At 41.2% G+C, this 13,234-nt stretch overlaps 1 protein-coding gene across 4 annotated transcripts in view; it reads right to left on the reverse strand.

The window, feature by feature from the left end:
- Positions 1 to 502: 502 nt before the first annotated feature.
- Positions 503 to 13,234, reverse strand: part of LOC126108756 (zinc finger protein 99-like) — a 126,501-nt gene continuing 113,769 nt past the window's right edge. For 2 of the 4 annotated variants that reach the window (XM_049914103.1, XM_049914102.1), the window contains exon 6: positions 503 to 633. In XM_049914103.1, the coding sequence (XP_049770060.1) occupies positions 525 to 633 (109 nt within the window). In that variant the 3' untranslated portion in view covers positions 503 to 524. Of the gene's footprint in view, positions 634 to 9,484; positions 9,598 to 13,234 lie in introns of those variants that run through there. The other 2 variants (XM_049914105.1, XM_049914104.1) reach the window with 1 other exon arrangement.

Below are 13,234 nucleotides of genomic sequence, written 5' to 3' on the forward strand. Positions count from 1 at the left end.
TAGGTGAGACAGGCAGTTGGCCCAACATTTCTCAGCCCGACAGAAACCCAACTGACAGACAGTCAGCAGACCAAGCGACAGGATAACTTCCGCTCCACCCAACCAGTACACAACGGGGAGCTCAATGGAACATGTAGAAGGTATCGGCGTCCACAACGAATTAGACCTTCAACTGTCAGACTACACACCATGCTGGACAGCCACAACACGACGAGGAAAATACACTTCCTGAATTTAAGTCAATGTCCAGGGCTGGACACCAGAACGTTAACGGCCACAAGGCAGAAGATTTCGCTGGTGCACTTCAATTCAAAAATAATCAATTTAAGTTAAACTCCACACGAGGACAGCTAGAATTTCGCCAACTTGAAAACAAACGTTGTTGCTCGCGGGAATGTCCCAGTAGCCCACAACTAAATTCAAACATCACAATGTGAACAGTTGGGGTTGGCTGGTAGGTTAAGTAAAGACCCACCTTTGCTGTCGAGGATCGCTGAGCCATGGACCTTGAAGCAATGGGAACACTATGACTGCGCGTGGACGCCGGGAGCGGGCCTATCCACACACGTGCCTCGGAGACTTCCTCGCTGCTGCACGCCAACCAACCAACTGGCCGCACAGCACAGCCAGAAACTAGAAGCGCGAGGCCAAAGATAGTACAAAGGTGCAAATATCGATACACGCTGCTGGTGCCACTCACAGAGACAGAGTATAACAAGCATAATCGTGATAACTGCGGGACACTAAACACAGAATAGCAACCAATGTCTAATGCAAGGCATAAGTCAAGCCAGCTATGGCTCAACCTCCCCCCCTTAAACTCAACACAGGTAGGGGGTGACTCAACCCCTGAGCTATCTGAACTTCTAGGCTAAGGTGAACCCTATACTGCTTACCTGAACAGTTATCCTTGATCAACAGATTTATCAGGCCTAAGATACGTACGATGGTGCAACGCCCCAGAAAATGGGGAGTAAATTTGCTAACATTCCCGCCAAGCACCTGCCTCCCCAGGAAATTTCAGACATAGACTTGATCCCCTGGCCTCCCCTTAAAGGTTTCTGAATTATGATTATAACGCTCAGCTTGTTTATTATGGGCCCTGAGTATATTACGTCTGGCCTGGTTCCAGTTTTCCTTGATAACTTGAGGACTAATATCCGCTGGAATAAGATCTTGAATACCCCACAAGTTCGAAAGAGGGGAATTAATGGGATAGGAAAGAATCAAGGAGGTGGACGTAGCTCGCAAAGCTTAATGACTGGCGGTATTAAAGGCAAAACTAAGCTAAGGAAGACTGGATTTCCATTGACTAGGGGTTTTCTGATGATAATTATCAAAGCGGACTTAAGATTTCGGTTAACTCTCTCCACAAATAACCCCAGGGGATAAAACAGGGTGGTCGTGATATGTTTGACAACGTTCTGAAAACAGAAGGCCCTGAAAGGAGCCGAAAGAAAAGCAGGAGCATTATCGCTAACATGCTGCTTAGGTGGGCCAAAAACACTGAAGACATTAGTTAAATGAGAAATAGTGTTGGCAGCGGTAACGTTACGGTTCGGAAGGAGCCAATAAATCTGGAGAAAGCATCAATAATAATTACCACATATCGATGACCCTTCTTAGTACGAGGCAAAGGTCCTAAATAATCAATGTAGAGCTTGCGCGTCGGACAGGACTCTCGTTCAGAACTCAACTAACCCAGTTGAAGAACATTCTTGGGTTTGGCTACATTACACAAGCGACATTAGGATATCAGAATGAGATTTTCACTCTGCAGCGGAGTATGCGCTGATATGAAACTTCCTGGCAGATTAAAACTGTGTGCCCGACCGAGACTCCAACTCGGGACCTTTGCCTTTCGCGGGCAAGTGCTCTACCATCTGAGCTACCGAAGCACGACTCACGGCCGGTACTCACAGCTTTACTTCTGCCAGTACCTCTTCTCCTACCTTCCAAACTTTACAGAAGCTCTCCTGCGAACCATTGACATTAGGAAATCATCTCTCTTACATCCCAGTCCATGGAGGACCAAGTTACATGCTCCTTGATTTTTTGGAGAATCTTATAAGTACCTAAGTGGCCACCCATCAACGAATCACGAAAATAACGTAAAACCAGGAGCACCAAAGCTACAAGCAAACAGATCTTGCACTCCTTAGCATCGCCCACCCTCTTACAGAGAATACCTCTCTTAACAACATACTCATCCGACATCTGTCCTGCCAACACAGGTTGCTTAATCGGGGCGCAAACAGAGTCCTGAGCCTGATGCTGAGCAACATCATCAAACAAAAGGGGAATTTCACCCTACACCATACAATTAAGACTGTCCCCCTCCACCTGCCGGTTTCCCTTACTAGGTGTAGTTTCGGCGAACATCCAGTTGAAGACATCTGTGAGGATATTTTCAGAGCCTCTCACATGTTTAATTTCAAACTGAAATGCTGAAATACTCACTGCCCACCTGGCAATATGGCCAGTTTTACGTGGCCTAGCCAACACCCAGCTCAAAGCCCAATTGTCGGTTTCTAACTGGAAAGCCCGATGTTCAAGGTAGAAGCGCTACTTCTCTAATGCAAATTAAACGGCCAAAGCCTCGCACTCGTAAACAGAGTACTTAAGTTCAGCATCAGTTAACCGATGAGACACATAGTCTAATGGCTGTCTCTGCCCCTCAAACTCCTGGAGGAGAACGGCTGAAATACCAGCATTAGAAGCGTCAGTTTGAATAACAAACCATTTATTAAAATCGGGTACTCCAAGAACCGGAGGACTGGTTATTGCTGCCTTAATGTGCTCACAGGCAGCCTCCTGGGCGGGTCCCCATTCAAAACGCGCGCCCTTCTGGCGTAACTGATTTAAGGGTGCTGCCAACTGAGAAAAACTGGGAACGAAACGCTTGAAGTAGTTCGCCATGCCTATGAATTTAGTAATTACCCACTTGTCAGTAGCCGGAGGCAAAGCCCGTAAGGCCTTAGTTCACTCTTGGTCAATGCGAATACTGTGACTCGACACTATATGACCTAAGAAAGATACCTGCTGCTTCGCTAGCGTCATCTTAGTAGGCTTAACGGTCAGTCCGGCTCCCTGTAATCTTAACTTGGTGTATATGTTCCAAATGGTCCTCAAACGAACGTCTATAGATAACTAAGTTATCCAAATAATTATACACATAAACTAACTTCAAGACGCCAAGGTCATTATCAAGCAAACGAGTAAGCACAGCCGCACCAGTGTCTAGCCCAAAAGGAAATCTGTTAAACTCAAACAAGTTCCAATCAGTACAAAATGCGGTAACATGTTTACATTCTTCAGCCAAGGTTGGTTCAAATGGCTCTGAGCACTATGGGACTTACCTTCTGAGGTCATCAGTCCCCTAGAACTTAGAACTACTTAAACCTAAGGACATCACACACATCCATGCCCGAGGCAGGATTCTAACCTGCGACCGTAGCGGTCGCGCAGCTCCAGACTGTATCGCCTAGAACCGCTCGGCCACTCCGGCCGGCTTCAGCCAAGGGAATCTAATAATAAGCCTGATTCAAATCACGGGCTGTAAACCAATTAGCGCCGGCAAACCAAGTAAAAGAATTATGCTGATGAGGTAGGGTACCGATTTAACGACAACCTTAGCATTTAAACGGCGGTAGTCAACCACAGGTCTGAAATCGTTAGGCACAAGGGATATTGGGGAAACATAAGCAGATGTAGTAGGCCTAATCACTTCCTGTTGGAGCATCTGCGATATTTCAGCCTTTAGTATCTTCAACTTAGAGGGTGAGAGGCGATATAGGTACTGCCAAACCGTAATATTGTCGGACAGACGGATATGATACTCAACAACGTTAGTAACACCCAAGTTATCACTCGGGACGTGGCGAAAACTGTGCAACAAATTGCGTGACTGAGAAGCCTGATGGGGCAATAGATGGACCGGATGAAACTCAACAGCCAATGCGCTAACAGTACGATGCACAATAGGTTTAGCGCATCCGCAAAGGCTTAACTTCTCCTCAGGAGCAAACTTAAAGGAAAAGGTGTGCCCAGAACAATACAAGACCAACCCAGTTTTATTGATGAAATCACATCTCAAAATTAGATCAACTGGCAGTTCCTTAACCAAGACTAAAGACATAGGCCAGGAAAAATCGCCGACCGATATACTCCACCGGAACTAATCATGTAGAGGCAACACTTGGCCACTGGCCACCCAACATCTCTGCACCGGCGAAGGGACTGACCGAAGTTTCGTAAGATGCCCAAATTCCGAAAACCACTCAAAGCTCAATAATGAAACGGAACTACCAGAATCCAAAAGAGCACAAATCGGCTCGCCACCTACCCGAGAACAAACGTACATAAGTACACCAAGGTCTGAATGCTCGATCCAGAGTTCGCAGCCTAGCCCGGAGTCATCTATTGGCTCTGGGTGCACGAGGATGAACACAAGAGCACACCAAATGCGCCAACTACCGCACCTGAAACAACGCCAGCGTACCCTTCTGATAGCTTCAGTGGATGTAGATACTCTGGAATCAGGGCTGACGACCTGCCCCTTAACCTTGTGACGTACATTGTTACCAAGTGGTTTTGCAGATGCTGCTACCACTACGTCACGCAGCTCTTCCCAGGTTGAAGGCTGCTTGTGGAAGACAAAATGCGACTAATCCGCTCCGTGCATTCCCCTAAGAACAATAGAGACCAACTCTTGTTCAGGTAAATCAATTAACAATGTCAAAGAGGCTATATGTACTCTATCGACATACTGATGTAACAGCTCCCCACACCATGTACTTCCCAAATGTAACGACACTCTGACTGTTTACGAATTCCGGTGGTCAACCTTTGCCAAATCACCAGCTACATTAATTGCTGCAGGAAAAACCCTTTCGCCATGGCTCGCGAGAGGAGGTTCTGCAACTCACCTCTAGCTAACGGGTACAATGATGACAAAATTACTTGCTGCGGAATGCTAAAGGCAGCCATTTGTTATTCTAAGCGAACCAATAACAATAATAATTTTTAAGTCTCATCAAGTCGCTCCACAATCAATTCAGTAATATCTCAGAAGAAATAGGCTAGAGGATTAGGCAACTTGGCAAATACAGCATCTAACGTAAGAGAGGATGCAACAGTACCCCACCGGGCTGGCTCTCACCCTCTCCCTGAAAGCGCAAATCCCGATCTTCAATCCTCCTCCCATCCAACTCCAAAGACGCAAGCTTAACCTGTAATGTGCTCACCAAAGTTCCTAACCCAACGGTTAATTTCCGGTGACGATCGTCCGAAGCTAACGTGCCTAAATCCGCTATCTGATTAGTTAAATGCATTAACTGTGCCTGCACCCCCCGTTCCAGGTAACTGTCACTAGGTTGGGTTACCTCCAAAACACAAATAGTTTGCTCAAAGCCTCTAACAGTCTCAAACAAAAATTCAGTTGCTGCTCCTGTCTCACCCACCACCGCCTACGTGACATCAACCGGATGAAGAACGGCAGTACGCAAACGGGCTACTAACTCCGGAACACTGCCCTCAATCGGTTGGCGCCTTATTACCTACTCGTAAACAAGGTGGTCCTTTCTGAGCACGCATATCCCCAGACACTGTCTGACTGCCATTACGATAAACACCTGAAACAAGTAACAGCCAAAACAATATGGTGCCACAGAACACAAAAACATAACAAGAGTGAGACTGACAGCAACTGGAATAGCAAACACAAGCGAAATCATGCTCTGCTACCAGTGAGATCCCCTGCTATGCCCGCAGTACAGGACAAATAGTTTAATTTGTGGAGAGGGGCCAAAACGAGTCGCTGTCAGTTGCACCCGAACATACTACTTTATTCATTTTACAAACATTACAAGAGTAAAGGAAACATTAAAAACATAGCAGGCCAACATTAATTTTAGAACTTAATTCCCGGTTAAATACGCCATTCAATCTCACTCCTCAAGGGCAAAACAACTTTAATTTAAAACCGGCTGAAGACCAACCACTTAAGACTCAAAAACAAGAATTTGAATTTTAAAAAGCAGAAGGCCTCAGCTTAAAACATTTCTCTAAATTAAGCTGAAGGTCAAAACAATCTCATGCCTTAACAGCGAACAATCGGCTGTAAGCCAAGAACTTAAGACTCAAAAACAGAAATTTGAATTTAAAAGGCAGACGGCCTTATCTCAAAACTTTTCTCTAAATTAGGCTGACGGCCCAAACAATATCACGCCTTAAGGGCAAAACAACTTTAATTTAAAGTCTGCTAGAAGCCATACATAAACAAACACCAAGGATAAATAAGAAAAAATAGCACATCAAACGGCGCTCAGAAGTTTCCAGGGGTCGGCCTAGAACTCAAACACTAATGCCAACTTACGTGAGACTGTCAGTCGGCCCAACAATTCTCAATCCGGCGGCAACCCAACTGACAGGTAGTCAATGGACCAAGCGAAAGGATAACTTCCGCTCCACCCGACCAGCACACAATGGGGAGTTCAATGGAACACGAAGAAGGTATCGGCGCCCGCAACGACTTACATCTTCAACTGTCAAACTACATGCCATGCTGGACAGCCACAACACGACGAGGAAAATACACTGCCTGAGTTTACATCAACAGCCAGGGCAGGTAACAGGGGCGTTATCGGGCACAAGGTAGAAGATTCTGCTGGTGCACTTCAATTCGAAAATAATCGATTTAAGTTAAACTACACAAGAGGGCGGCTAGAATTTCGCCAACTTGAAAACACACGTTGTTGCTTGCGGGAATGTCCCAACAGTCCACTACGACATGAAAGACACAATGTGAACAGGTGAGGATGGCTGGTAGGTTAAGTAAAGACTCAATTTTTCGAGCCGGGGATCGGTGAACCACGGACCCTGTATCAATGGGAACTGCCCATCACATTCCGACTGCATGTAGACTGCACCAGCAGGCCCGGCCAGACATGCACCACAGAGACTTCCTCGCTGCTCCACGCAAACCAACCAACGGCCCGCATGGCACAGCCTTAAACTATAAGCGTGAGACCAAAGATACTACAAGGGTGTAAATATCGATACACGCTGCTGCTGCCACTTGCAGAGAGAGAGGATAGCAGCATGATTGTGATAACTGCAGGACACTGAGCACAGAATAGCAAACAAGGCTTAATGCAAGGCATAAGACGAACCAGCCACGGCCCAATTACACTACTGGCCATTAAAATTGCTACACCAAGAATAAATGCAGATGATAAACGGGTATTCATTGGACAAATATATTATACTAGAACTGACATGCGATTACATTTTCATGCAATTTGGGTGCATAGATCCTGAGAAATCAGTACCCAGAACAACCAACTCTGGCCGTAATAACGGCCTTGATACGTTTGGGCATTGAGTCAAACAGAGCTTGGATGGCTGCCCATTAAGCTTCAACACGATACCACAGTTCATCAAGAGTAGTGACTGGCATATTGTGACGAGCAAGCTGCTTGGCCATCATTGAACAGACGTTTTCAATTGGTGAGAGATCTGGAGAATGTGCTGGCCAGGGCAGCAGTCGAACATTATCTGTATCCAGAAAGGCCCATACAGGACCCACAACATGCGGTCGTGCATTATCCTGCTGAAATGTAGGGTTTCGCTGGGATCGAATGAAGGGTAGAGCCACGGGTCGTAACACATCTGAAATGTAACGTCCACTGTTCAAAGTGCCGTCAATGCGAACAAGAGGTGACCGAGACGTGTAACCAATGGCACCCCATATCATCACGCCGGGTGGTATGTGAGTATGGTGATGATGAATACACACTTCCAATGTGCGTTCATCACGATGTCGCCAAACTCAGATGCGACCATCATAATGCTGTAAACGGAACCTGGATTCATCCGAAAAAATTACGTTTTGCCAAACGTGTGCCCCGGTTCATCGTTGAGTACACCATTGCAGGCACTCCTGTCTGTGAGGCAGCATCAAGGGTAAGCACAGCCATGGTCTCTGAGCTGATAGTCCATGCTGCTGCAAATGTCGTCGAACTGTTAGTGCAGATGGTTGTTGTCTTGCAAACGTCCCCATCTGTTGACTCAGAAATCGAGACGTGGCGGCACAATCCATTACAGTCAAGTGGATAAGATGCCTGTCATCTCGACTGCTAGTCATACGAGGCCGTTGGAATCCAGCATGGCGTTCGGTATTACCCTCCGGAACCCACCGATTCCATATTCTGCTAACAGTCATTGGATCTCAACCAACGCGAGCAGCAATGTCGCGATACGATAAACTGCAATCGCAGTAGGCTACAATCCGATCTTTATCACAGTCGGAAACGCGATGGTACGCATTTCTCCTCCTTACACGAGGCATCACAACAACGTTTCAGCAGACAGCGCCGGTCAACTGCTTTTTGTGTATGAGAAATCGGTTGGAAACTTTCCTTATGTCAGCACGTTGCAAGTTTCGCTACCACGCTACCAGCGCCAACATTGTGCAAACGCTCTGAAAAGCTAATCATTTGCATATCACAGCATCTTCTTCCTGTTAGTTAAATTTCGCGTCTGTAGCACGTCATCTTCATGGTGTAGAAATTTTAATGGCCAGTAGTGTACATTGAGGCTAAATACATTTGACAGTAAGTGGACAAATTCTAAAGTAGTATTGCACACCTGATAATCAGCAGCATGACAGTGTTGAAAATATATAATTTACGCACTGTTTCTTGTCACTCTTACAGTGAGTATTGTGGATTGGGAGGAATGGGATGTGCACTGAAAGTTCTATGTTGATACATACTTTGATGATATTTTGAAGCTTTAGTACAAATTTATGTTGCCATAAGAGATTTATGACGATGATGACACTGATGACAATAATGAAAGTTTTTAAAATCTTAACGAATTATTTACTTTTGAATGCATTATGGGAGAGGCAGTGATCAATGTCTTACAAATATTTACTATTAAAAACAGTCTTGATCACGATTTATTTATCAAGGTGACCGGTTTCGACCACTACTGTGGTCATCTTCAGACCTACAAGTTGTATACAAATCTTTAATTAGAGGGCTACATACATTAAAAAAATACATAAAGTTATAAAGCTCTAAAACCAAGAATTGCCATTGAGTAGGAAACTCTTTCTGTTGGAGAATCACTACTGGAGAAACCACGTTTTACTATATATAATGGAGGCTCCGCCCCCTTCTGACAGCATGACGTCATTACTAAGCAATGAGTTATAAGTCGAAATACAATTTAAAATTTCTTAATGAAAAGAATATTGTCAAGAATTAAAAATAAATACACACTAAACTTAGCTTATTAAACAGCAATTGTCAATTAAGAAGCGTTAAAAATATTTAAACATGTAGGATAAATTAACTTCGGTTTGGCAGTACATGGACAAGGCCTGTTAGTGAATCATTTGGAACCGCTGGTTGCCATGGTAAAGTTGGACGCCGTTCCCAAGATGAGGTAGCAGGCTTCTCTCCACTAAAGTTGTTGTAAAGTCGATAGGCGAGCTAGTGGTTGCCATGGTGAGGACAAATGCCAGTGCAAAGATGTGGCAGCAGGCTTCTTTCCAACGAAGTTGTTGCGAAAGTGGAATCGCGAAGACTGTCATGGCAAACGATGTATTATTGAGCAGCAACATGTCTTTATTGAAACAATTTTCAATGAGTAGGCTGCAATAATTTTTAGCTGACATGTATACTACATGCTGCACAAATACGATACGAAGTTGTTGTCCATGTATATGAAACATTGTCAATGAAGTTGGTATGTAAATTACATGTGACAATTTTTAAAAGGCATTGCTATTCATTAAGTTATATGCCAGTCTTATAAAGAAATAAAAATAATGAAATGGAAGGAATTTAAAATTATAATATTATGAGCCATAGTGTCAAAATTAAAGGATGTAAATTAGCAATACACAGTCTAAAAGCTTATAAGCAAAAATTCTAAAACAGATCATCAGTCATAAAATAATGTTTGGTGAAATAGAATTACAATGTAAAGATAAAATATTTCCTAAAAGTCTTAATAATCTCAAAAACCAATGACAGAAGAGTAAACAGTCTAAAGCAGATCATCGAAAGTTCAAAGAAATGTTTGTCTTTGAACTGAAGTTGTTCGCTTAAAAAAGATAATGGATTACTTTTGTGAAGTGAAAAGATTTCAGTTTCTTCATAAGTATTTAGCAGTGGTCCTTTTCGCACAGTATGTAATCTTTTGAAATTGTTAGAAATGCAACCCTCAGAGTGATTGTATCCATCAAGGTGTTGACCAAATATTGATTTGGTATGTGCAGTACCAGTAGTATGTTCTTTGAAACGTGTTAAAAAGTTACAGCCAGTTTGGCCAATATACTGTTTGTCACAGTCATTAAATATTATTTTGTAAACGCCTGACTTTTGGTGTATATTTGAGTCCCCAATTGTGTGTTTCAGTCTCCTCTGCAGGGGGTTATTAGTTTTAAATGCTATTGTCACACTTGTGTTCTTAAATAATTTATTTATTTTATCTGAAATAGGTCCCATGTGTGTCATTTCTGTAAATCTCTTGAAATTTATAACAGCATCATTTGTTTCTTGTAATTTTTGATATAACAGATCAACCTGATGTGAATTATAATTGTTAACAACTGCTATCTGTTTTAATGTACCAATTTCCTTCTGGATTGCATCAGGTTGAAGAGGTAATTTCAGTATCCTATGTATCATAGTTTTAAAAAATGCTATTTTGTATCATAATGGATGGCATGATGTAGCATTTATTATGTCGTTTGATGTGGGTTTTCTAAAAATAGAAATATTATGTTTTCCATTCTTGTTTGTAATTGTGAGGTCCAGTAAATTAATACTATTGTTACTTTCGTGTTCTACTGTAAATACAAGTTTTGGGTGTAAAGTATTTAAGTTGTTAGCGAAAGCATCAATTTCTTCCTTAGAACGGTTATATAATAGCAAGGTATCGTCAACGCATCTTTTGTAGTATATAATTTTATTTGTTATTTCTGGATTATTTTTGAAAAATTGAATTTCAACATAATTGACGGGGATATCTGCTATAGTGCTAGACAGTGAATTCCCCATTGCAAGTCCATCTTCCTGTATGTATATTTTATTATTATATGAAAAATAATTAAAATCTAGAGTAATTCTTAACAGTTCAATGAATTCTACTATTTCTTTTGGCCTCACGATTTTGTGATACGTTAAGTTAATATAGTATCTTGAATAGGTATATTCGTGTAAGGATTTGTCATGTCCAACGATGCAAACCTTGCGATTTTTGGAATATCCACATCATAAATTAACTTTGTTAATTCAAAACTGTTTTTAATACTATAATTTTCTTCATAAATGTAAAAGGATTTTAAGATTTGATTAAGCTTTCCGTTCAGGTTATAAGAGGGACTGTTGGTATTATTAACTGCTGGACGAATTGGTAAATTTGGTTTGTGTAATTTGATTTGTGATCTCAACTTAGTTAAGGTGGGGTTCATTACTTTAAGTGTTATTTTATCTTTAGGTGAAAGTAAAGAGTCACTATCATCAATCAGATTTTTAATATTTGTTTGAAATCTTGAAGTCGGGTCTTTATTAACCTCAGTTATTCCATTAGCATCAAAAAACTGTAAAGTCTTAAAACCATAATCATCTTCATTAACAATGGCAAGAGTATTCCCTTTATCTGCACTGATTGTAATAGCTTTATTACTTATTAACTTCTGGTTCATTTGTTTTACAAGTTTTAATTCATTATTATGTTTATTTTTATCTTTTTCATTAGTAATGACATTTTTAGTTTTACGTGCAATGTCACATATTTCAGACCTACTAAATTGTGCATGTTTTGCAGCAACCTTTATGTCAGCAATCACAAGTTTAATATTTGCATTGCTCAATTCTGGAGCTTAATTATATTTTAGGCCTTTGTTTAAAAGTGTTGTCTCTGCAGGAGTAAAAGTAATTTTGGTTAGATTGCTTACTCTTGGATAAAAGTTATGTACATTTGGTGAAACATCTTATGAACACACATTTTGGTGACTAACAAGGGCTGCAATTTTCTTAGTATGCTTATTAAGAATAATTTCTCGTACTGCATTAATTTTGTCATCTGTAAAGTTAAGTAAGTGTGAAAATATTAGTGGTGACAACTGACCGCTAATTTTTAAATGTAAATTGTACATTTCAAGATTTAATGCATCTTTTTCTTTATATGCATCTTTAATTTCAGATCTAATCCATAGAATGCTACTCTTCTGTCACAAAAATTTTTCTGTGTTTCATCTGGTATTAAAACTAATTGTTACATAATTAGGAATCACATGATTCGTTAGGCATTGTTTGTTAAAAGAAATTTTGGAATTAAGTTTCATTATTTTAGTGCATAACCCTCTAAACATCTTGCAATCTCCCAATAGCTGACTTGGCAATATATTAATTACTTTTGAATACTTTATGGGTGAGGCAGTGATCAATGTCTTACAAATATTTACTATTAAAAACAGTCTTGATCACGATTTATTTATCAAGGTGACTGGTTTCGACCACTACTGTGGTCATCTTCAGACCTACTAGTTGCATACAAAGCTTTAATTAGAGGGCTACATACATTAAAGAAAATACATAAAGCTATAAAACGATGCCACCATTATATATAGTAATACGTGCATTGGTTTCTCCAATAGTGATTCTCCAACAGAAAGAGGTTCCTACTTAATGGTAATTCATCGTTTTATAGCTTTATAACTTTCTGTATTTTCTTTAATGTATGTAGCCCTCTAATTAAAGCTTTGTATACAACTTGTAGGTCTGAAGATGACCACAGTAGTGGTTGAAACCAGTCACCTTGATAAATAAATCGTGATCAAGACTGTTTTTAATAGTAAAAAAAATTAACGAATTGTGTTACAGATGTTAAGATGAGTATAATGAATTTTATGATCATAAGATAAAAGTATATCTTACACTGGTATCTCACACAGGCCAGTGAAGTCGAACTTCAAATGATTAATGAAAATTGTTTCATAAATTTTTGTCCATGTTTATGTGCAATTACACACACACACACACACACACACACACACACACACACACACACACCAGAGGTTTTCTCCTCTGTGCTGGTCTTGAAACTCCTAACTCATATTGCACTTCCAGATAGCTAGCTAGCTGGAATAAGCAGAAGATGTGCTTTGTTGGTGCTGCACATTTTTCTATATTTCGACTGATTACCACATGCT

The sequence above is a fragment of the Schistocerca cancellata genome, chromosome 11, assembly GCF_023864275.1.
Source record: "Schistocerca cancellata isolate TAMUIC-IGC-003103 chromosome 11, iqSchCanc2.1, whole genome shotgun sequence".
Taxonomy (NCBI): domain Eukaryota; kingdom Metazoa; phylum Arthropoda; class Insecta; order Orthoptera; family Acrididae; genus Schistocerca; species Schistocerca cancellata.